This window comes from Callithrix jacchus, chromosome 15 (assembly GCF_049354715.1).
Source record: "Callithrix jacchus isolate 240 chromosome 15, calJac240_pri, whole genome shotgun sequence".
In the NCBI taxonomy this organism is placed as follows: Eukaryota; Metazoa; Chordata; class Mammalia; order Primates; family Cebidae; genus Callithrix; species Callithrix jacchus.
The window spans coordinates 93081145-93105312 of NC_133516.1; the positions used below are offsets into that span (position 1 = coordinate 93081145).

Consider the following 24168-nt stretch of genomic DNA (forward strand, 5'->3'; position numbering starts at 1 on the left):
GTATGCAAAGCTGTGCATACCATGCATATAGTACTCAACAGTGTACTAAGTTCATTCTCTCAGCACTGAGAAGGATGTTCTGAGATCTGCAAACCTTCTGCTGATTCATCTCTATGATGATTAGGTAACTGCTTGGAGAAATTTACTCAGTATGGTGTGCTGTGCTTTCATGTCAGGTGCTGCTAATTTGCTGCCAACAGGACCCAGAGAATTACTTTTAAAGACAACCTTTTCCTTGACATGTACAGGTAATAATAAAAAAAGACAACCTTTTGATCTTTCCAGAATAGAACATTCAAAATAATTTGTAAGGAAACAGTTTATAGAACTGACTAACTACGGCTGTCTATGCCACAGCCTGGTTGGTGAGGTGGTCTATTGAGAAGTATATGAATGCCAGTAGAACTGAGTTCATATATCTCAGACATAGTAATAGGATCTGTTATATGGATGCTATATGGACCAGAATGTCCATATAGCTAGGTATAAGCGTCACAGAGACAGAGATTTGTGTTTGTCTGATGTACCTCTGTGCCCCAGTACTTAGAAAAGTACCTGCCGTTTATAAAGCACTACCAAGAAGAATAACTAGAATTTGAAAATATGTGGTCTGATTTACTCATCTGCATTAGAAATATCTGTTAGGGGACCCTGAAGTTTAACTGTTTCTTGAGATGTTAAGTATGTTTTACAGTGCTATGGAGATAATAACCAATTACTGTTTTTAAGGGAAAGCATTCAGCAAATCAACACATAACATGATATCAGTTTTGAAAGCTCCTGAAAGATTTCACATTCTTTACAAAGAATTCTGGGCAAAAGACGGCTGTGTTTTTATATTTACAAGATAGATGAAAGTAGTTTTATAATAATCCAAGTGCTTAGAATGAGGGGATTCTCATTCAAGGGGCCAGAGTGTTTGTTCTGATGTCTGTATGGTATTGACATAAAATAATTTTGGAAGCATTTCCAATTGTTTCTACCACCCAGTTAAATATGTGCCAAGTAACTACCTACTAAGTAACAGGGACCTGGCTATTGACAAGGGGTACATGTCTTGGGAGCTTATAGTGGAATAGAGGAGACAGATTCATAAATGGATAATTTTAGCACATCCTAAGAGCTATGACAGAAGTCTGTGTGGGGACTGGGAGGAAGGGCCCTTAGCCCAGAAGTGGGAGTGAGAATTGGGGTCAGGGGAGGGAGGGAGGGTCAAGAAAAAGGCTCCAGGAGTGTTGCAGATTAAGTGAGTCTTGAGTGAGTGTTGGATATTAAGTGAACATGAGTTGTGGATGAGAAAGGGGCAAGAGGAACAGCAGGAGCCATGTCCCAGAGCTGTGAGAAACGATACTCAATTTCATGTTACTGAAGGTAAGGAGGGAGATGAAGCCTGGGAGGAAGGCAGGGCTTGGACTCCTGTCATTCTAAGAAGATTGGACTCCATGCTAAAAGCAGTAGAGAGCCACTGAAGGATTTTTAAATAGTGTAGGACAAGCTTGCCCAACCTGTGTCCCATGGGCTACAGGGAAGATACTGTAAGATACTGGCTTTTGAATTTCAAGTTTGAAAAGCTGTTCCAAATTATCTTTGGTTTTTCAAAAGTTCATTATATCTACACTTAAAAATCCAATTACTTTTTTCTTTTCTTTTCTTTTTTTTTTTTTGAGACAGGGTCTTGCTCCATCACCCAGGCTGGAGTGCAGTTGTACAATCATAGCCCATTGCAGCATTAACTTCTTGGGCTCAAGTGATCCTCCCACTTCAGCCTCCCAGGTAGCTGGGATCACAGGCATGTGCCACCACATCCAGCTAATTTTTTAATTTTTAATTTTATGTAGAGATGGGGTCTCATTATATTGCCCAGGCTGGTCTTGAACATCGGGGCTCAAGCAATATCTCCTGCCATGGCCTCCCAAAGTGCTGAGATTACAGGTGTGAGCCACCGCACCCAGCCAGACCTCGATTCCATTGTTGAAATTCTGAATTACTGGTCTTAAGACAGAGTTACAATGTAACTGACACCATAAAACTATTCAAAAATGTTTCATTGCTAAGACACATTAAGGTAAATTATTAACATATATAAAGCCGGGGGAAAGATAGCATTCTCATATTTTATTTCTTCTTTACAGTTTCTTCCAGTAGCTTTGGACTAGAACTCTCCCCTCTACGAGTTGTCACAGAACTCTCTGATATATCATTTCATCTTTTTCAGTATCTTTAGATGCAGACAGTACATCTGAGCCTGGAGGAAATGAATCCTCTAATCTCTATTTTAAAGCAAAAGATGGGGCTCCTGAGTCAGTTAGACAAGGATTTTCATCCCTTCTTTGCTTACGATGGAGCAGTGTAACTGGGCAAATTCCAAAGGCCCCATATTTCATATACAGTTTTTGTGCATCAGAAATCTATGAGTGTCTTTGAGGGTTCTCGCTCAAAGTCCCTCTTGAGACTATGGTCGAGATGTCGGGCAGGGCTGATGTGAGGCTGGAGAATCTACTTTCAAAGTGGCTCACTCACATGGCGGGCATATGGGTGCTGGCCTCAGTTGACTTTTCCAGACAGTGTCCTCATAACATGGTGGCTGTCTCCCACAGCATGAGCGTTCAACCATATTTGATGAGAACAACGGCAGCATCCTGTAATTTGACTTATAGAAAAATTCAATTTGTGTTTCAACTTTTACGTAAAGCAAAGTACATTTAACATTTTTTTTTGTCCTTTATATTCTTTATTTGTCTTAGACTAAGGGAAGCAATGCCAATTCTAGCAAGAAAGAATAGAGATACATTTAGGAACTAATCTTTTGTTGGTTTGCCTTAACTCCTCTGTGGACAAGGAGCCATATAGATAAATCCAAAGGATTAATTATCTACAGTGTTCAAAACCTTGGCTAGTTTTAACTGTAGAATTATATGGCTATTATATTTAGTAAAAATACTTCACTTATATTCTTTCACTTCATTTTCACAATTGCCCTGTAGAATAGGTAAGATAACTCTTTTTTTTTAACTTACTCATTAGTTTTATTGCTAATAGTCTTTAGCTAAAATTTTAATTTTTAAATTGCATTTTAGGTTTTGGGGTACATGTGAAGAACATGCAAGATAGTTGCATAGGTACACACGTGGCAGTGTGATTTGCTGCCTTCCTCCCCTTCACCTATATCTAGCATTTCTCCCCATGCTTTCTCTCCCCAACTCCCCACCCCCCGCTGTCCCTCCCCTATTCCCCCCTACAGACCCCAGTGTGTAGTGCTCCCCTCCCTGTGTCCATGTGTTCTCATTGTTCAACACCCACCTATGAGTGAGAACATGCAGTATTTCATTTTCTGTTCTTGTGTCAGTTTGCTGAGAATAATGTTCTCCAGGTTCATCCATGTCCCTACAAAGGACACGAACTCATCGTTTTTGATTGCTGCATAATATTCCATGGTGTATATGTGCCACATTTTCCCTGTCCAGTCTATCATCAATGGGCATTTGGGTTGATTCCAGGTCTTTGATATTGTAAACAGTGCTGCAATGAACATTCGTGTGCATGTGTCCTTATAGTAGAACAATTTATAGTCCTTTGGATATATACCCAGTAATGGGATTGCTGGGTCAAATGGAATTTCTATTTCTAAGGCCTTGAGGAATCGCCACACTGTCTTCCACAATGGTTGGACTAATTTACACTGCCACCAACAGTGTAAAAGTGTTCCTTTTTCTTCACATCCTCTCCAGCATCTGTTGTCTCCAGATTTTTTAATGATTGCCATTCTAACTGGCGTGAGATGGTATCTCAATGTAATTTTGATTTGCATTGCTCTAATGACCAGTGATGATGAGCATTTTTTTCAAATGTTTGTTGGCCTCATGTATGTCTTCTTTTGTAAAGTGTCTGTTCATATCCTTTGCCCACTTTTGAATGGGCTTGTTTTGTTCTTGTAAATCTGTTTGAGTTCTTTGTAAATTCTGGATATCAGCCCTTTGTCAGATGGGTAAACTGCAAAAATTTTTTCCCATTCTGTTGGTTGCCGATTCACTCTAACGACTGTTTCTTTTGCCATGCTGAAGCTGTGGAGTTCGATTAGATCCCATTTGTCTATTTTGGCTTTTGTTGCCAATGCTTTTGATGTTTTGGTCATGAAGTCCTTGCCTACTCCTATGTCCTGAATGGTTTTGCCTAGATTTTCTTCTAGGGTTTTTATGGTGTTAAGTCTTATGTTTAAGTCTAATCCATCTGGAGTTAATTTTAGTATAAGGTGTCAGGAAAGAGTCCAGTTTCTGCTTTCTGCACATAGCTAGCTAGTTTTCCTAACACCATTTATTAAATGGGGAATCCTTTCCCCATTGCTTGTTTTTGTCAGGTTTATCCAAGATTGTATGGTTGTAGATATGTTGTGTTGCCTCCAACGTCTCTGTTCTGTTCCATTGGTCTATATCTCTGCTTTGGTACCAGTACCATGCTGTTTTGGTTACTGTAGCCTTTTAGTATAGTTTGAAGTCTGGTAGTGTGATGCCTCCCACTGTGTTCTTTTTACTTAGAATTGACTTGGCTATGAGGGCTCTCTTTTGGTTCCATATGAAGTTTAAGGTGGTTTTTTTCCAGTTCTGTGAAGAAGGTCATTGGTAGCTTGATGGGGATAGCACTGAGTCTGTAAATTACTTTGAGCAGTATGGCCATTTTCACGATATTGATTCTTCCTAACCATGAACATGGAATGTTTCTCCATCTGTTTGTGTCCTCTCTTACTTCCTTGAGCAATGGTTTGTAGTTCTCCTTGAAGAGGTCCTTTACGTTCCTTGTTAGTTGTATTCCTAGGTATTTTATTCTCTCTGTAGCAATTGCGAATGGCAGTTCTTTCTTGGTTTGGCTCTCTTTAAGTCTGTTATTGATGTATAGGAATGCTTGTGATTTTTGCACATTGATTTTGTATCCTGAGACTTTGCTGAAGTTGCTTATCAGTTTCAGGAGTTTTTGGGCTGAGACAAGGTGGTCTTCTAGATATACAATCATGTCATCTGCAAATAGAGACAATTTGGCTTCCTCCTTTCCTATTTGAATACCCTTTATTTCTTTTTTTTGCCTGATTGCTCTGGCTAGAACTTCCAGTACTATATTGAAAAGGAGTGGTGAGAGAGGGCATCCTTGTCTAGTGCCAGTTTTCAAAGGGAATGCTTCCAGTTTTTGCTCATTCAGTATGATACTGGCTGTTGGTTTGTCATAAATAGCTTTTATTATTTTGAGATACGTTCTGGCAATATCAAGTTTATTGAGGGTTTTTAGCATAAAGGGCTGCTGAATTTTGTCAAAGGCCTTCTCTGCATCAATTGAGATAATCATGTGGTTTTTGTTTTTGGTTCTGTTTATGTGGTGAATTACGTTTATAGACTTGCGTATATTGAACCAGCCTTGCATCCCCAGGATGAATCCTACTTGATCATGGTGGATAAGTTTTTTGATGTTCTGTTGCAATTGGCTTGCCAGTATTTTATTGAAGATTTCTGCATCTATGTTCATCATAGCTATTGGCCTGAAGTTTTCTTTTCTTGTTGAGTCTCTGCCGGGTTTTGTATCAGGATGATGTTGGTCTCATAAAATGGTTTGGGAAGGATTCCCTCTTTTTGGATTATTTGGAATAGTTTCATATGGAATAGTAACAGTTCCTCCTTGTGTGTCTGGTAGAATTCGGCTGTGAACCCATCTGGACCTGGGCTTTTTTTTGTGTTGTAGGCTCTTAATTGCTGCCTCAACTTCAGATTTTGTTATTGGTCTATTCATGGTTTCGACTTCTTCCTGGTTTAGGCTTGGGAGGACACAGGAGTCCAGGAATTTATCCATTTCTTCCAGGTTTACTAGTTTATGTGCATAGAGTTGTTTGTAATAAACTCTGATGATGGTTTGAATTTCTGTGGGATCTGTGGTGATTTCCCCTTTATCATTTTTTATTGCATCTATTTGGTCATTCTCTCTTTTCTTTTTTATTAATCTGACTAGTGGTCTGTCTATTTTGTTGATCTTTTCAAAAAAACCAGCTCCTGGATTTATTGATTTTTTGAAGGGGTTTTTGGTGTTTCCATCTCCTTCACTTCTGCTCTGATCTTAGTTATTTCTTTTCTTCTGCTAGGTTTTGAGGTTTTCTGATCTTGCTCCTCTAGCTCTTTCAATTTTGATGATAGGGTGTCAATTTTGGATCTCTCTGTTCTTCTCATGTGGCACTTATTGCTACATATTTTCCTCTAGAGACTGCTTTAAATGTGTGCCGGAGATTCTGGTATGTTGTGTCTTCGTTCTTGTTGGTTTCGAAGAACTTCTTTATTTCTGACTTCATTTAATTGTTTATCCAGTCAACATTCAAGAGCCAGTTGTTCAGCATCCATGAAGCTGTGTGGTTCTGAGTTAGTTTCTGAATTCTGAGTTCTAACTTGATTGCACTGTGGTCTGAGAGACTGTTATGATTTCCATTCTTTTGCATTTGCTGAGGAGTGATTTACTTCTAATTATGTGGTCAATTTTGGAGTAGGTGTTATGCGGTGCTGAGAAGAATGTATATTCTGTGGATTTGGGGTGGAGAGTTCTGTAAATGTCTATCAGGTTTGCTTGTTCCAGGTCTGAGTTCAACTCCTGGATATCCTTGTTAATTTTCTGTCTGGTTGGTCTGTCTAATATTGACAGTGGAGTGTTAAAGTCTCCCACTATTATTGTGTGGGAGTCTAAGTCTCTTTGTAAGTCATGAAGAACTTGCCTTATATATCTGGGTGCTCCTGTATTGGGTGCGTATATATTTAGGATCGTTAGCTCTTCTTGTTGTATCGATCCTTTACCATTATGTAATGTCCTTCTTTGTCTCTTTTGATCTTTGTTGCTTTAAAGTCTATTTTATCAGAGATGAGAATTGCAACTCCTGCTTTTTTTTGCTCTCCATTTGCTTGGTAAATCTTCCTCCATCCCTTTATTTTGAGCCTTTGTGTATCCTGATATGTGAGATGAGTTTCCTGGGTACAGCACACCAATGTGTTTTGGCTTTTTATCCAATTTGCCAGTCTGTGTCTTTTCATTGGTGTATTTAGCCCATTTACATTTAGGGTTAATATTGTTATGTGTGAATTTGATCCTGCCATTTTGAGTCTTGTTGGCTGTTTTGCTCATTCGTTGATGCAGATTCTTCATTTTGTTGATGCTGTTTACCATTTGGTATGCTTTTGGAGTGGCTGGTACTGGTTGTTCCTTTCTATGTGTAGTGACTCTTTCAGGAGATCTTGTAAAGCAGGCCTGGTGGTGACAAAATCTCTGAGTACTTGCTTGTTCGCAAAGGATTTTATTTTTCCTTCACTATGAAGCTTAGTTTGGCTGGATATGTAATTCTGGGTTGAAAGTTCTTTTCTTTAAGGATGTTGAATATTGGCTCCGACTCTCTTCTGGCTTGTAGGGTTTCTGCCAAGAGATCTGCTGTGAGTCTGATGGGCTTACCTTTGTCGGTAACCCAACTTTTCTCTCTGGCTGCCCTTAGCATTTTCTCCTTCATTTCCACCCTGGTGAATCTGACAATTATGTGCCTTGGGGTTGCTCTTCCTGAGGAATATCTTTGTGTTGTTCTCTGTATTTCCTGGACTTGAATATTGGCCTGCCTTGCTAGGTTGGGGAAGTTTTCCTGGATAATATCCTGAAGAGTATTTTCCAGCTTGGATTCATTCTCTTTGCAACATTCAGGTACACCTATCAAACGTAGATTAGGTCTCTTCACATAGTCCCACATTTCTTGGAGACTTTGTTCATTTCTTTTTGCGCTTTTTTTTTTCTAATCTTGCCTTCTCATTTTATTTCATTGAGTTGATCTTCGACCTCTGATATCTTTCTTCTGCTTGGTCAATTCGGGTGTTGAAACTTGTGCATGCTTCGCAAAGTTCTCGTGTTGTGTTTTTCAGCTCCATCAATTCACTAATATTCCTAAGTTGTCCATTCTTGTTATCATTTCCTGAAATCTTTTTTCAAGGTTCTTAGTTTCTTTGCATTGAGTTAGAACATGTTCTTTTAGCTCACAGAAGTTTCTCATTACCCACCTTCTGAAGTCTGATTCTGTCATTTCATCACACTCATTCTCCATCCAGCTTTGTTCCCTTGCTGGTGAGGAGTTGTGATCCTTGTGGGAGGAGAGGTGTTCCGGTTTCGGGTATTTTCCTCCTTTTTGCGCTGGTTTCTTTTCATCTTTGTGAATTTATCCACCTGTTGTCTGTGTAATTGCTGACTTTTCGATTGGGTCTCTGAGTGGATGGCCAGATTGTTGATGATGAAGTTATTTCTGTTTCTTAGTTTTTCTTCTAACCATCTGGCCCCTCTGCTATATGACTGCTGAGTTCCACTCCAGGCCCTGCTTGCCTGGGGATCACCTGCAGCAGCTGCAGAACAGTAAGGGTTGCTACCAGTTTCTTCTTCTGCTATCTTTGTCCCAGAATGATGCCCACCAAATGTCAGTCTGATCAGTCCTTTGTGAGGTGACTCTTTGGATATACGGGGGTCAGAGAGCTGCTTGAGGAGACAGTCTGTTCTTTATAGGAGCTCAAGTGCTGAGCTGTGAGCTCCATTGTTCATTCAGAGCTTCTAGGCAGGTATGTGTAGGTCTGCTGCAGCAGAACTCATAAACCCCCTTTTTTTCCCCAGGTGCTCTGTCCCGGGGAGTTAGGGCTTTATTTATGAGTATCTGTTGTGCTACTGCCCCTTTTTTTTTTTTGGGCTGTCCTGCCCAGCAAGGAGGCAGCCTAGTCACTGTCTGCCTGCAGAGGCTTTGTGAGCTGCTCTGGGCTCTGCCCTGGTGCCCTGTGTACTTCCCTGAAGTCCTGTTTATATGGGTGTGGTTAGAACTACCTGGGCAATGGTGGCCCGCCTCTGTAATGGCGGACTCTCTCTGTTATGGCGGGTTGCCTTGGCAGCAGCAGGTTGCCTCGGCAACGGCAGGCTGAGTCAGCAATGGTGGACTACCTCTGTAGGGGTGGAGTGCCTCGGTAATGGCGGACACTCCTCCCCCACAGGCCTGGACCGTCCTGGGTTCAGCTGTGCTTGCATTTAACATTTTTTAAGAGTGATATTAACAACCGTTTTTGATGTGTGTGGGAGTGCTTCTGGGCATTGGGGGTTGTGGTCTTGTCAAACAATATTGTTGCTCTGGCACTGCACAGACAACTTTGGTTTGAAACTTTAGTATTTCATTGACCATCTTCGTCTATATTAAGTTCTCCAGAGGCCATGAGTTTGTGGCTTGAATTTTCATATCTCATGTAAAATGGGAAAATAATTAATTAAAACAGGAGGATAATTAATTTTGTAAAAATTATTTTCTATGGATTTATTTGAATGGGCATTTAAATCCATTATTATACATAAAATATTAATGGGTAGAAAACAAAATTCAAGTAGATTTTATAGAGAAACTCTAAAGTATTAGGGTTCTCCAGAGAAACAGAACCAATAGGGTATATATAAATATGTAGAAAGAGATTTATTATGAAGGACAGGCTCACACAATTATGGAGGCCATGAAGTCCCACCATCTGCCATCTGCAAGCCGAAGAACCAGAAGAGCTGGTGCTGCAGTTCTAGGTCAAGCCTGAAGGCCTGAGAACCAGGCGAGCTGGTGGTGTAAGTCCTAGTCAGAGTCTGAAGGCCCAAGAACCAGGCGTGCTGATGTCTAAAAGTAGGAAAAGACGGATGTCCCAGATCAAGAAGAAGGCTTCAGCCTTTTTGTTCTATTCTGGCCCTTAACGGATTGCAGGATGCCTGCCCACATTGGCAATAGGGATCTTCTTTACTCAGTCTACTGATTGAAATGCAAATATCTTCCAGAAACACCCTCACAGACATACCCCAAAATGATGTTTCACCAGCTGCCTGGGCATTCCTTAATCTAGTTGAATTGACAAATCAGATTAACCATCACACTCAGCATCTTATTTGGAGCATCATTTAAATAATTTTGGTTTCCAAGACATTGCAATTACTGGAGCCTTGTATTTTCCGTAGATACATCAAGGGATTTGTTTTCTTTTTGTTTTTTTAAAGCTATCAAAAAGTTAGAGGGAGAGGCAGCAAGAAGTCTTAGGGAAATAGGCTTGTGAGAAACAAGGAAGTAGTCATGTGTTGCTTAACAACGGGACACATTCTGAGAAATGTGTCGTTAAGTGATTTTGTCGTCGTTCAAACCTTCTGGAATGTACTTGCACAAACCTAGATAGTCTAGCCTACTACTCACCTAGGCTCTATGGTATGGCCCATTGCTCCTGGCCTCTAAACCTGCACAACATGTTACTGTACTGAATACTGTAGGCACCTGTAACACAGAGGTATTTGTGTATCTAAACAGAAAAGATACAGTAAAAATACAGTATCACAATCTTACAAGACTGCCATTGTATATGGAGTTCACTGTTGACTTAAACATCATTTTGTGAGGCATGGCTGTATTTACTTTGGACTACCCCCGACAGGGTCTTATACCACCTACTAATACCGAGTAACAATCCAAACTCATCGTGTCCCTCCCTTCCTCCTAAAACCTGAACATTCTGCTCAGGTGATTTCCTTGTGATCTGCAGCTGGTGGCCCTGTTCACCTGGTCATGGCTCCAAGCCATGGCCTGACTGGGGACCCTTTCATTGCTCCTCACCTCCAAAAGAGCCAGACCCGCAGGTTCTGCCTGCCTTAGCAATGCCGACCAGCTCTGCTTTCTTTCCATTTACTTTCTCTTTTCCCACTGTCTCTGCCCCAGTGTCCGTCATTTCTCTCCCGGGCTACTGCAGAGGTTCCCAATGGCCTCTGGGCTCCTCATCTTCTCTCAACTGCTTGCAGATTAATTTTGCCTACCTAAAATTCATGTTTTCTCAATGATTATTAAATAAAATTCCAGCGTCTCAGCTTCAGGAGGTGCTCCACCAGAAGGCACCAAGTTACCTTTTATATTCAATGTCATCATCTTCTCTTGACAATGGTAAAAAGGGGACTGTACACTCTTAATATGAACCCTCTCCTTAATTCTTTGCTCTTGTTCTTTCTGTAAATGCTGTGGGCCCCAATCCCACCCATCCTTTAGGACTTATCTTAAATGCTGCCGCCCCTGTGAAGATTTTCCTCCTGACCTCCTTTTTTGTCTAGCAAACATGTTGTTTCTCTCTTTGGTGGCTCACTGAACTTTGTATCCCTCGTGCTATTTAATCACAACTGGTTTTTTTTAACATAGCATGGGTGTACTTAACCTTATTCCTGCATTTTTTGCTAGCTGGACTTGAATAAATGGTTGTACAAATCCCTTGGGAAAAAAGTATTCAAGATAGGAAAGGTCAAAATTACAGTGTTACCAGATACAATGTAAAGCTACACAGAATTTAAACAATTACATATATATAATACATACATGTTTGTATATTTATTATTTTGCTAAGATGGCTTTGTTCTACTATTGAAGGATACAGAAGTGTGGCATTACTTTTTATTCATGGCTGCACCTAAAAAATTATTTGCGTCCCAGAAGATAATTTGAGGACATAAAAATGCTCCAACATCTCTTTCATTCGGGGTCTTGCCTAAAAACGCCGACAAACGCTATGTTTGAGAGGGGAGGCTACGCTGAGGCGCGGGAGGAGACGGGCCCTTAAGAACCTTCCAGAGATGTCTTAACTCGGGCTAACAGCTCGCCGAGCCAGGGCAGGCAGAGGGGTGCGGGGCGCGCTCCTTCCAGGACTTCCCAGTCCCCAAGAACCAGGCCGACCGGTTCCCACCGCCGACTCCCGCCTCCCTCGGCAGGCCCCGGGCCCCTGCGCCGCGCGCCCTCTCCCCGGCGGGGGCCTGGAGGGCAGGGTGGGCGCGGGCGAGGGTCGGGGTCCCGGAGGCGGGAGGCAGCGCGCAGTCGGGGTTTCCAGGTGAAGGGCAGGAAAACAACCGGTCGGTCTGGGCGGAGCCGGGCGGGCGGGGCGAGGGCGGAGGGCGCATTGCCTCATCCTGTACATTTTACTGGAAACCGGACGCATCCGGAGGAGGGGCTGGGAGGTGGCCGGGGCACCGCCAATGGCCGGGCCGGGCGCCGGGGAGGCCGGCAAGGGCAGCGGCCGGTTAAATACCCTGGCAGCTCGGGGCGCGCCCGTACCCGTCCGCGCCGTGCGCCCGCCGACAGCTCCCCGAGCCCGCCCGCGAGGCAGCCGCGCGCAGCGAGCCGGTGGCGCAGGTGTCGGGTCCCCGAGCGCGCAGCCCGGGAGCATGATCGTGGACAAGCTGCTGGACGACAGCCGCGGCGGAGAGGGGCTGCGGGGCGCGGCGGGCGGCTGCGACCTCATGACCAGCCCGCTCAACCTGGCCCACTTCTACGGCGCGTCGCCGCCCGCCGCCGCCTGCGACGCCAGCTGCTCGGCCTCGGGCCCCTCGGCGCCCGGCTCGCCCGGCTCCGACTCCTCCGACTTTTCCTCCGCCTCGTCGGTGTCCTCCTGCGGCGCCGTGGAGTCCCGGCCGAGAGGCGGCGCCCGCGCCGAGCGCCAGCCAGGTACCCGCCGTCCCCACCGCTGCGTCCTCGGGGCGCGCGCGCGCCTGGGAGGGTGGGAGCGGGACTCGCCGATGGGGGGTGGCCGCTGCGCCCTGCTGAGCCCTCGTGAGCGGCGGGGCGTGCGCACCTTCGTCAGCGGTTACCTGGAGACCGCGCCCTGCCTGGTCTGGGCCTGCCCGCCTCGCCGGCCCGCGGGCCTCGGGGCTTCGGAAACGCCCAGCCCAGCGCTGACTGCGGGGCCAGTGACCCGGAGATCGCTCACTGTCTGAGCAGAGCTTTGTTGAGGCGTAGTTAATATACTGCGATGAGAGGTCTGATGTAGGTGTAATTTTCTTCTTGTAACTATTTTAGTGAGAAACTGTAGTTACGGGATAAGGGTTTGGGAACTGTGTTAAAGGTCATGACTTACTTCTTCCTATTTATGGAAGTTTTAAGTGAAAAGATTTTGCTGTCCAAGAAAAGAAACTGCTGTTTTCAAGGTGAAGCCGGGCTGAAAACCAACTCAAGTTTTGCCATTAGTTTGGCGAGTTTCGGAAGTCTGCCCAGAATTTCTGAGGTCTTGTTTTTGTCCTGTGTGCCTTAAAAAAAATGGATAAGCCATAAAGAAAGACGTTATCTTTTGTCGGGTGCGAATTGGTTAGTTTTCTCTTAGTGAACCGAGTTGCATAATTGGGGGGAGGGGGGAAGAGGATGCCCCTGTGGGTAGGCTAGAAAAACGCCTCAACTGAACCTTGAGAGTTTTTTAAAGAAGTCTCCTTCCGGTGTTTCCCACTCTTAACTTCTGTTTTGGTTGTCATTTATTTTAAAAAGTGATTTCTCATTTTCATTTTAAGTCATTTAAAATCCTGTAAAAAGTGATTTAAACCACTGCTTGCTAAGCGTGTAGCAGATCCAGAAAGAATGTGTGTATAGGACCTTTTCTCCCACATTAGGCCTTCATCTGGCGGAAACTTTGCCAGGCCCTTGGTTTACCACACAGCCGCAGGGGATTTCTGAAACTGCATTTTTTTCTCTCTGTGACGTTGGATTACTAACTGTTGTCATTCCAGAGAAATGCTGTATCTTAGATTTTGCCAATTCTGATATCTTTTGAAATCCCTAAACTCAAAAATAAAGCCAACTAATGTTTCACTTACCCTGCCATTGAACTGTTTATTTCATGTATTTAGGATAGATACATATGTTCAAATTATGAGTTGTTTTTTGGCCCATCTTATTTTTTTCTACACTTGATGGAGTGACTGAATTATTCATTTCCTGACTTTCTGTGAATTTGTCTTCAACACACATACTAAGAGGTTGTGACATAATAGTGATCAGAAGTGAAGTACTGTATTTCTATACTAAATGCTAAAGTGGATTTCAGAATTTAAAAGTGAAACAAGCATATTTCCTTTTTACTTAGAAGACCCGTGTAAGTAATTCCAAAAACAGTCAGTGAGGGGAAATCCTGTGTGCTTATGTGGAAATGTGTTTAAGCTCGGTGAATTTAAGCAGCTTTCTTGCCACAGTTGAATTGAAGGAAATAATAAGTCATAAATCTAAGACATTGTTAATTGTCAGGTTTTGGTACATTGAGATCTTTGAAGGAAGTTGTTTTGTGCCTTCTTAGGTGAGTGGAGTTAATAGACTTTAAAATTTCGATGTGAACATAAAACCATTGGTTTAAACAACTAAAAATGTGCCATTTATCACTTGCTCCCCAAGGTTTTTCAAAAGTCAAGAATAATTGCAGAGCTATGAGAGTCACAATGGCAAAATCTATGATCCATTCTCATGGGTGGTTGGAGCTGAGAGGGAGAGGCTTGATTTGGGTTTATCTATTGGCTCTGAGGATCCTTGACCACATTTTTATGAACGTTAATTTCTTAGGGTACCCAGTAGAGAAAGGTATCAGGCAACGTACGACTCTTGAGCAGAGCTGGGGACTCACAAGGCCATTGATTGACCAGAGCGAGTTAGAAAGATTTTGCAGTCTGCTGCTTGGGGAGTTTATGCATTAGGCAACAGCTATACTTTGGGGATTATTAACGTTTCTGTCTGTGAAGCTCTTTAACCAGGAGGATGTTTTGTTTTCTTTTGAACAGTTGAGCCCCATGTGGGGGTTGGCAGGCAGCAGAGAGGCCCCTTTCAAGGTGTTCGGGTAAAGAACTCGGTGAAAGAACTCCTGTTGCACATCCGAAGTCATAAACAGAAGGCTTCCGGCCAAGATTTTAAGGTGATATCATCTTTCTGTTTTGAGTGTGGGGTGGTGGGGAGGGGTTAGTCTGTCAGGGTTATGATGACCTGGGTCCGGTCATCAAGTAAGTCACTTGGAATTTTTCATAGATGACAAAGTTCATAGGGCAGAGACCATATTTGTCTTGTCTGCCGTAACCTACTACTTAGCCCAGTACCGGACACCTGGTGTAGGTGGGCAAGAGAAACTTAATGAATGAATAAATGAAGGCAAGTTCAGGGACTCAGTTGAAATGGAACATTTTAACTCGAAGGGGAAAAAAATCAAATGGTCTTATTAATTTCATCTTGACCTGCATTGAGCTAAGGTGAAAGTGAAAATGAGGAAGTTTCAAGATAGAATAAAAATTGATATAGAAAATAAATATTGATAGAAAAACCATATCAGAGATTTATGGTAAGCTATAAAGGGTGGTGGAGATAAGCCTACTTATTGATGTACATTAGGAGGAAGTCATATACACTAACTTGGAAACTTTTTTTTTAATAGACACAAGGTGTGAACATAGAGCAGTTTACAGGTAAGAGTCACTTGTATTCATCACGTTTTTGGGGCTTTAGAGTAAAATAATATAGTATAATTGTGGGTAATGTTTATAAAATAAAATGATCACAGAGGTTGTGTTTCTTTTTTGGGTACAGAATTGAAGAACGCACTATCATATAGTGGGAAAAGGAAAGGGCCCGATTCATTTTCTGATGGACCAGTTTGCAAAAGGCCAGCTCTGTTGCATTCCCAATTTTTGGTAAGTATCTCACTGTTTTCCTCTCACTCCCCTTTGGGAATTACTCCTGGGGTAATTTTAGAAGGAAAAGAGTGTACAAGTTGCATTTTCTTTCTTTCCAGACACCACCTCAAACACCAACCCCTGGGGAGAGCATGGAAGATGTTCATCACAATGAACCCAAGCAAGACAGCAGTGCTGATCTGCTCCAGAACATTATCAACATTAAGAATGAATGCAGCCCTGTGTCCCTGAACACAGTTCAAGTTAGCTGGATGAGCCCTGCGGTGGTCCCTCAGAGCTCCCCGGCAGAGCAGTGTCAGGACTTCCATGGAGGGCAGGTCTTTTCTCCACCTCAGAAATATCAGCCATTCCAAATCAGTGGCTCCCCACAAATGATAGACCAGGCTTCCCTGTACCAGTATTCGCCACAGAACCGGCACGTAGAGCAGCAGCCGCACTACACCCACAAACCCACTCTGGAATACAGTCCCTTTTCCAGACCTTCCCAGTCCCCGACTTATGAACCAAACCTCTTTGATGGTCAAGAATCACAGTTTTGCCCAAACCAAAGTTTAGTTTCCTTCCTGAGCAGTCACGGGGAATCTGAGAGTATTGCTCATCCCATTCAGACTTCCTCCAGTGTTCAGCCGCAAAATGGTGCCCACTTGCACAACTTCAGCGTGATGCCCAACAGCGCCTGTGACGCTATGGCGGGGCACGAGATGGCCCCCGACTCTTCAAACACGCCACTGCCGTTTTCTAACATTGGAAATCCAATGAACACCACACAGTTAGGGAAGTCATTTTTTCAGTGGCAAGTGGAGCAGGAGGAAAGCAAATTGGCAAATATTTCCCAAGACCAGTTTCTTTCAAAGGATGCAGATGGTGACACGTGAGTCTCCTTTTATTTCATGTTCTCAATTTGGTAAGCCACACTTGTTGGAATAGTGAGCCTAGACTTTTTCTAGGGTACACCAAGGTATACCTTAGTTAGTGGTTGGGTAACCAAGATGACTAGTGTAGACAGAAGGCGCCACTCAGTGATAGCTAATATGTCAGGAAAGGGTTTTCCTGCAGAAATTGTTTTTGGCTGAAGAAATAACCTGTTCTAAATTGATAAAAATATCTGTGTCTTCTTGAATAATTGGGTTTGGAAGACCAGCTTAGACTATGCCTGTAGAACAGAAACGATTAGATCATGATTAGGGATAAACTGTGAGTTGGTTTGTAGATCTTAATCTGTCCTGATGTCTTTGTGGCCTTGGGCAAGTTATTGACCCTCTTCATGTCTCAGTTCCTTGACATGGAAAATGATAATATCTCCCGTATAGGAGTTTTATGAGTATTAAAAATAATAGACTCAAAGTGATCAGCATGGTGCTTGACGTTGTTTTTCTTATTTCTGATAGCCCAACTCATCCTGCTCCAACTGGGATATATTATCAGTGTAGCAGGAAAGACAAATTATCCTTTGTAATATTTCTCTTGAGTATACCAATATATAAAAAGGGGCTAAAGGAATATTTTTTTTTTAAGAGGAATTTAGCGAAATCAGAAATAATTCACCTCTTTTCCTTTCCTTCTTTCCCAGGTTCCTTCATATTGCTGTTGCCCAAGGGAGAAGGGCACTTTCCTACGTTCTTGCAAGAAAGATGAATGCACTTCACATGCTGGATATTAAGGAGCACAATGGACAGGTGAGGGCCTTGGCAGAGTCTGAGACGGCAAAGAGGGGGTCGTGGTGAAGTAAATGATGACCAGCCTCCTGTGTGGATCATCTCAGAGCTCAAAATCAAGAGCCTTTCGTTAATATTAACTTTGAGATATTGACTTTTTGCCACCGGCAACCTTGAGGTTATTAACATTAACTTTGTAGCTATTTGACCAAACACTGAGGGTAATAAAGCCACACCCTAGGCTTATTTTGGTTTCCTTGTCTTGCAGAATCTGATTGCTTATTAAAAGGATTTATTCTCTCTCTGTGGGTTTTTCCCTCAGTTTAGTTTCCTATTCCTTGTTATGATAACATTGTTTGTTTAAAATGACTTTTTTTCTCTGAATATCCACAGAGTGCCTTTCAGGTGGCAGTGGCTGCCAATCAGCATCTCATTGTGCAGGATCTGGTGAACCTCGGGGCGCAGGTGAACACCACCGACTGCTGGGGAAGAACACCTCTGCATGTCTGTGCTGAGAAGGGTCATTCCCAGGTGCTTCAGGTGAGAGGCAGCAAACCAGGCTTCCGTCATCGCAAGGCCAGAGAGATAGAGTTGGATGTTAGAAGTTGGAAATAGGTTGCCTGTTGAAATAATCTGTTTTGAGTTAACATATTCATTTCTTGGGGATTCTAATAGGTATCAATGCAGCTTGTGATGCTAACAGATGTCTGTTTTTAAAATCTGCAGGCGATTCAGAAGGGAGCTGTGGGGAGCAATCAGTTTGTGGATCTTGAGGCAACTAACTATGATGGTAAGCAACTGAAACTATTAGATTCAGAGCCCTTAGAGAGGGGGACCCGTAAGGTCGAATAGTACTAAGTATCATCCTAAGCAGGAAGGGAGATGATTAAAGCTAAAATATTCTGTAGGCCGGGCGCGGTGGCTCACGCCTGTAATCCCAGCACTTTGGGAGGCCGAGGCAGGTGGATCACGAGGTCAAGAGATCGAGACCATCCTGGTCAACATGGTAAAACCCTGTCTCAACTAAAAATACAAAAAATTAGCGTGCCTGTAATCCCAGCTACTCAGGAGGCTGAGGCAGGAGAATTGCCTGAACCCAGGAGGCGGAGGTTGTGGTGAGCCGAGATCGCACCATTGCATCCCAGCCTGGGTAACAGAAGCGAAACTCCGTCTCAAAAAAAAAAAATATTCTGTAGTTAAAATTAGCACCGAGACCCAATGAAGGGACTATTTTCAGACTGCCTTAGTCCCGGTGGAGCCCATTTGTGAGTAAAGTTAGAGGCCATCCTTAACGTTCGTCGTTAGAGAAGGACCAAAAGACCTGACGGGATACTTGACCACTGCTTGATTATACTTTTCTTCCAGGCCTGACTCCTCTTCATTGTGCAGTCATAGCCCATAATGCTGTGGTCCATGAACTCCAGAGAAATCAACAGCCTCATTCACCTGAAGTTCAGGAGCTTTTACTGAGGAATAAGAGTCTGGTTGATACCATTAAGTGCCTAATTCAAATGGGAGCAGCAGTGGAAGCGAAGGTAGGTTCACAGAAAAGGTCTGAGATGGGATAGGGGAGAAAGTGGTTCTAGCAAAAGACCTTGCTTCCAAGTACAGATTCAAACTTCCTTTTTTCTTTTTTTGAAATTAATGGTGAGAGTAGCCATGTATGGGTGGTTAAGAAGCCAGATTTTTAACAGATCATTTCATATGTTTTCTTGATTTGCTTTAAATCCATGGATTATTATCCAAAAGGTCAGTTGGGTGTAAGATAAATTAGTCTTTGAAAGGAAAAGAAAATGCTTGACATTGATGTTGTCGTTTTGGCTTCCATTTTCATACACTGAGAATAAAGGCAGGGCTTTTTGTGAGGGTTTCTTCATTGTCGTAGGATGTAGAATTCATCTTCTGTTTTTTAAGCTGGAATTATTTTATTCTTTTTAAATTTCAGTTTTACTCACTGGGTACATGGGGGGAAAATGCCTAGTCATAAACTGTTTGGACTCTTGAGGCTTACTGTCTAGTAAAAGAGGTGAAAGATACAGCTACATATAACTCTACAGGGAGGCCATCAAGTCTGGAAACATAGGCGAATACATAATAAACGGTTTACTGCCATGTTATGACACGGGATTTAAAAATATCATTTATTTTTTTCTACATTTTATGACCACTCTGTATAAAAGGGTACATTGTGACAAGAGGCATATCGGCAAATTTGTAGGAAATTTAAGAAGAATGAAAGATTCCATTTAGCTTGAGATTAAGCAGGGCATTGTGGAGAAGGGCACATTAAAGCGAGTCTCCGAAGCTGAGTGAGACATTCCAGAGACTGGGTGAAAAGTGTATTCCACGCCATGGTATCTAAATTTTCTTTTTTATCCCCCCTCCTCCTGCCTTTGACCAGGATCGCAAAAGTGGCCGCACAGCCCTGCATTTGGCAGCCGAAGAAGCAAATCTGGAACTCATTCGCCTGTTTCTGGAGCTGCCCAGTTGCCTGTCTTTTGTGAATGCAAAGGTACTTTGAGAAAGCTTCAATAACCACACCAGAGTTGGAATGGCCTTCTGTGCACCTTCTCTGAGTATTTGAGCTCCTTTCATGGGATTTCCTCCTTCCTGATGTATGGTGTTCCATTCTTTCTCTTCAGGCTTACAATGGCAACACTGCCCTCCATGTTGCTGCCAGCCTGCAGTATCGGTTGACGCAATTGGATGCCGTCCGCCTGTTGATGAGGAAGGGAGCAGACCCAAGTACTCGGAACTTGGAGAACGAACAGCCAGTGCATTTGGTTCCTGATGGCCCTGTGGGAGAACAGGTGAGAGGCACGGGAGGGAGAGGAAGTACTTTTTGGCACCCCAGTCTAAAACATAAAGGGAGCTGAGGCTGTGCAGGTCCAAGGCCAGCTGTTGCTCTTCAGGTGGGCTCTGTCAGTGTGTGTCTCACAGTAGCTTGGAGTTACTCTTCCTTTGGAAACAGAGCAATTAAGAAATTTATCTGTAGACTCAAAATGGTTAGAGGTCAGGTAGTCGTCTTTTCTGTGACACAAACTTAGGTTTAGAGTAAGTCAGAATGGTTTAAGGTTCAGAAAGGGAAGGTACGAAGGTTCCTGCAGATACCAAGGAAAGAGAATCTTAGTTTCGTAAGGTGTGTGCCTTCACATGTTGTGGATATTAAATGAGTTGTTATTTGTGGAGTGCTCGGAATAGTCGCAGGCACAGAGTAAGAGCTCAGGGAACTTCAGTAGTTAGAAGTATTTCTATTTACGAAGTGATACTGAACAAAAAATGGAAAGGTTACTTACGTAATTTCAAACCTAGAAATATACTTTAAACGGAATGAATGCTTTACTCATCAAGTGTGCTTATATGTTATTGAGGATTGCTAGTTTCATGAGTAAATAAGGACTTACTCCTTTAAGAATTTGAAAGGTTTTTGATGGAAATCCTTTCCTGGGAGGAATGAGGTGGATTGTGGCTGTGTACCGGTAGGGCATTACATACTTTGCTAATCATGAAATACTTTGATTCTGAGCTGTCATTATGACCACAATGTTACAGGAGCCCCTTTGAAGAGCTCTTTGTAAAGAAAAAGTCTTTTGATAGTTTGCAAAGAGTTTTCATGTGTATAGTTTAATGTTAGAAGAACTTTGCAACTTCCAAGTTTCAGCTGAAAAAATTGATATTCAGAGAGGTTCCAAGGACCAGAACCATCATTAACTTATAAAAGGCAGAGTCTGGCTGGGCGCGGTGGCTCAAGCCTGTAATCCCAGCACTTTGGGAGGCCAAGGCAGGTGGATCACAAGGTCAAGAGATCGAGACCATCCTGGTCAACATGGTGAAACCCCATCTCTACTAAAAATACAAAAAATTAGCTGGGCATGGTGGCGCGTGCCTGTAATCCCAGCTACTCAGGAGGCTGAGGCAGGAGAATTGCCTGAACCCAGGAGGCGGAGGTTGCGGTGAGCCGAGATCGCGCCATTGCATCCCAGCCTGGGTAACAAAAGTGAAACTCAGTCTCAAAAAAAAAAAAAAAAAACCAAAAACAAACAAACAAACAAAAAAGGCAGAGTCCCAGTCCCAGTGTTTGCTCCTGCTTCCCTGTCTGTAGAGTCCTAGGGATGATTGACGTGTTGAGCCATTTAACTCTTCATTAAATGTTTTCAGATTATTCTCTTTGTTGCTTTGGTATTCTGTGTATTCTGGGCAGGTCGCTGGTCTTCTCCCTTCCTTGTATTGGCAGCCTGTGGTCGTGGGTTTCGTCCTAGCAGCTATCAGTTGTATCCCCTACCCCAGTCTCCTTTCTTCTGAATTGCTGCTGCTAATCTGCTGTAGGCTGAGAGATAGAAAATAAAATCTGTCAGACCGAGGTATAAAATGAATCACTCTGAATGAGCCGGGATCTTTTCTGTGATCCACGAAGTTAAGTGCAGATGCCTTAATACTTGGGTATCATGACAGCTGTTTTGACTCGAATGCATTAGAGATTTACTTTTGTGTGTGTTATAAAGTGGGTTTTGTGTTCCTGTTAGTTGAGGCTGACTTCAAGATTAGTGAGATATTGTAATATGCCTTAATTACTACCTTATATTAAATGTTCTCGCAAATAGCAAGAGTAAAGATTAGGAAGAGAACCTGGGTGTTATTTAAATTTATGGAAATTTTTAACTTCAGATAATTTTTAATGGAGGTATTTTACTTTCTTGGACCCAAAGATTATTATAGGAGATCCAAAATAAGCTTTAAAAGGAGTTTAGGATTTTTAAAAGTCACCTTAAAATCTTGACAAGCATTGTGTGTATTTCTTTGTATACCTACAAGATAATAGGAGTAGTGTAGCATGTATAAGAAAGGAATAAAACTCAGAAGGAAATGCACCATATTGTCCATAAGAAATAAACCTCATAAATTGTATTTATTTCTCTTCCAGATCCGACGTATCCTGAAGGGAAAGTCCATTCAGCAGAGAGCTCCACCGTATTAGCTCCATTAACCTGGAGCCCTGGCTAGCAACACTCACTGTCAGTTAGGCAGTCCTGATGTATCTGTACATAGACCATTTGCCTTGTATTGGCAAATGTAAGTTGTTTCTATGAAACAAACATATTTAGTTCACTATTATATAGTGGGTTATATTAAAAGAAAACAAGAAAAATATCTAATTTCTCTTGGCAGATTTGCATATTTCCTACCCAGGTATCTGGGATCCAGACATCTGAATTTGATCTGAATGGTAACATTGCCTTCAATCGACAGTAGCTTTTGAGTAGGAAAGGACTTGGATTTGTGGCACAGAGCATTATTCATGTAGCTATTGCCGGTCTCAAAGCAAAGTAAATTGTGAATGGTTCTTTAAGAAAAACGAAAGCAAGTGAAAGGAAAAAGGTAAATACGGCATTTAGGCTCCATTTGGCCTGATGCAGTACCTGGGAGTTACTGGCATTGGAGAGGCTTCAGTCATTGGACTAGATGAAAGGTGTCCATGTTTAGAATTTGATCCTTGTAAACTGTATATAATTGTTATTTTTGTCGTTAAAACTATTGTACATACTTGGTCATTAACATGGTCATATTTGAAATGTATAAGTCTAAAGTAGAAAAGAACAAGTGAATTTTTGCTATTTAAAAAATTTTTACAATTCTAAGGAGTTTTTATTGCATGATCATGAAGTCTTTGTAGATAAAGCAGATGGGGAGTTGTGGAGTTGTTCATTTAGTGGCTGAAAGATAGATTTGAATTGTGAAGATGCTTTTCCTCATGCATTGCAATTAGACATTATTTGTAGGGAATTGCATGCTTTTTCTTTTTTTATCCCGAGACAGGGTCTTGCTCTGGCACCCAGGCTTGAGTGCAGTAGCGTGATCCTGGCTCACTTCAGCCTTGACTTCCTGGGCTCAAGTGATCCTCCCATCTCAGCCTCCTGTGTACCTGGCACTACAGGTGTGCACTACTATGTGTGACTAATTTTTTTACTTTTTGTAGAGGCAAGATCTTGCCACCTTGCCCAGGCTGGTCTTGAACTCCTGAGCTCAAGCCATCTGCCTGCCTTAGCCTCCCAAAATGGTGGGATTACAGGAGTGAGCCACCATGCCCAGTTGGCAATTGTATGCTCTTGAAGAGAACATCTCTTTATGGCTTACCCTCTAGAGTTTCTGATTTATGTGTTCTGTTGAAATTTTTGTTTTTTTACCTTTATAGAAACAAAAAGTCAATATTGAAGTATGTCTTCCTATGATCTATTGTCAAATGATGATAATGTGCTGTTATGTTTTATATAGTATCATTCAGAAAAAGTTATATTTTTAAATAACATTCTATTAACATTTTTCTTACCTCTGGCATACCTGAGGAATGCATTTGGCTTTGATTACACACTAAGTTTGTGTAATAAATTTGACTCATTAAAAACTTTTTTTTTTGAATGAGAAATCTCATTAGTGACTGACTACCTTATCTTTGCAGCTGAGTACTTAAATTCTTTTTTAAAAGATACCCTTTGGATTGATCACATTGTTTGACCCATTATGTCTTGTAGACACATTGGTTATAATCACCTTGTATCTCTAAATATGGTGTGATATGAACCAACCCATTCACATTGGAAAAACTGACGGTTTTAAATAAACTAATTCACTAATATTATTTGTCTTATTTGTGTTTTCTTTTCCCAGTGCCTTATTTATATTTCCCTAGGTAGAAAAAGTACTATTAATGACAACTTTAAATACCTTTGAGTTAGTTAATATATCTTAATTTGGTTTTTTTGGAGAACATGTTTCCTGAAGGTATAAAAGATTTAACATCAAAATCTATTTGCTAAGTTTACTAGTAGAGAGGTGTGTTAGGTTCTGAAAATATGGAAGTTTAACAGATGCTTTCGATCATTCAGATGCTTATATGCGGAAAAAAACCCAACAAGCTAAGTGGGAGCAGTGAATCACAGGAAAAACAGTTTGGAGATTCCAGGATCATCCTTAGAGGGATGTAAACCTGGAAAAGATTCTTCACCTTCCCTGCAAGCCATTT

General features: G+C 42.2%; 1 protein-coding gene across 1 annotated transcript; it reads left to right on the plus strand.

The window, feature by feature from the left end:
• Positions 1 to 12114: 12114 nt before the first annotated feature.
• Positions 12115 to 23781, plus strand: NFKBIZ (NFKB inhibitor zeta). The gene is made up of 12 exons (XM_035274284.3): positions 12115 to 12508; positions 14596 to 14726; positions 15237 to 15267; positions 15389 to 15492; positions 15594 to 16366; positions 17066 to 17171; positions 17544 to 17690; positions 17877 to 17940; positions 18516 to 18685; positions 19552 to 19662; positions 19793 to 19960; positions 22072 to 23781. Exons 1-12 carry the CDS (start codon positions 12229 to 12231, stop codon positions 22123 to 22125), a joined length of 2139 nt encoding a protein of 712 aa, XP_035130175.2. The 5' UTR covers positions 12115 to 12228; the 3' UTR covers positions 22126 to 23781.
• Positions 23782 to 24168: the final 387 nt, after the last annotated feature.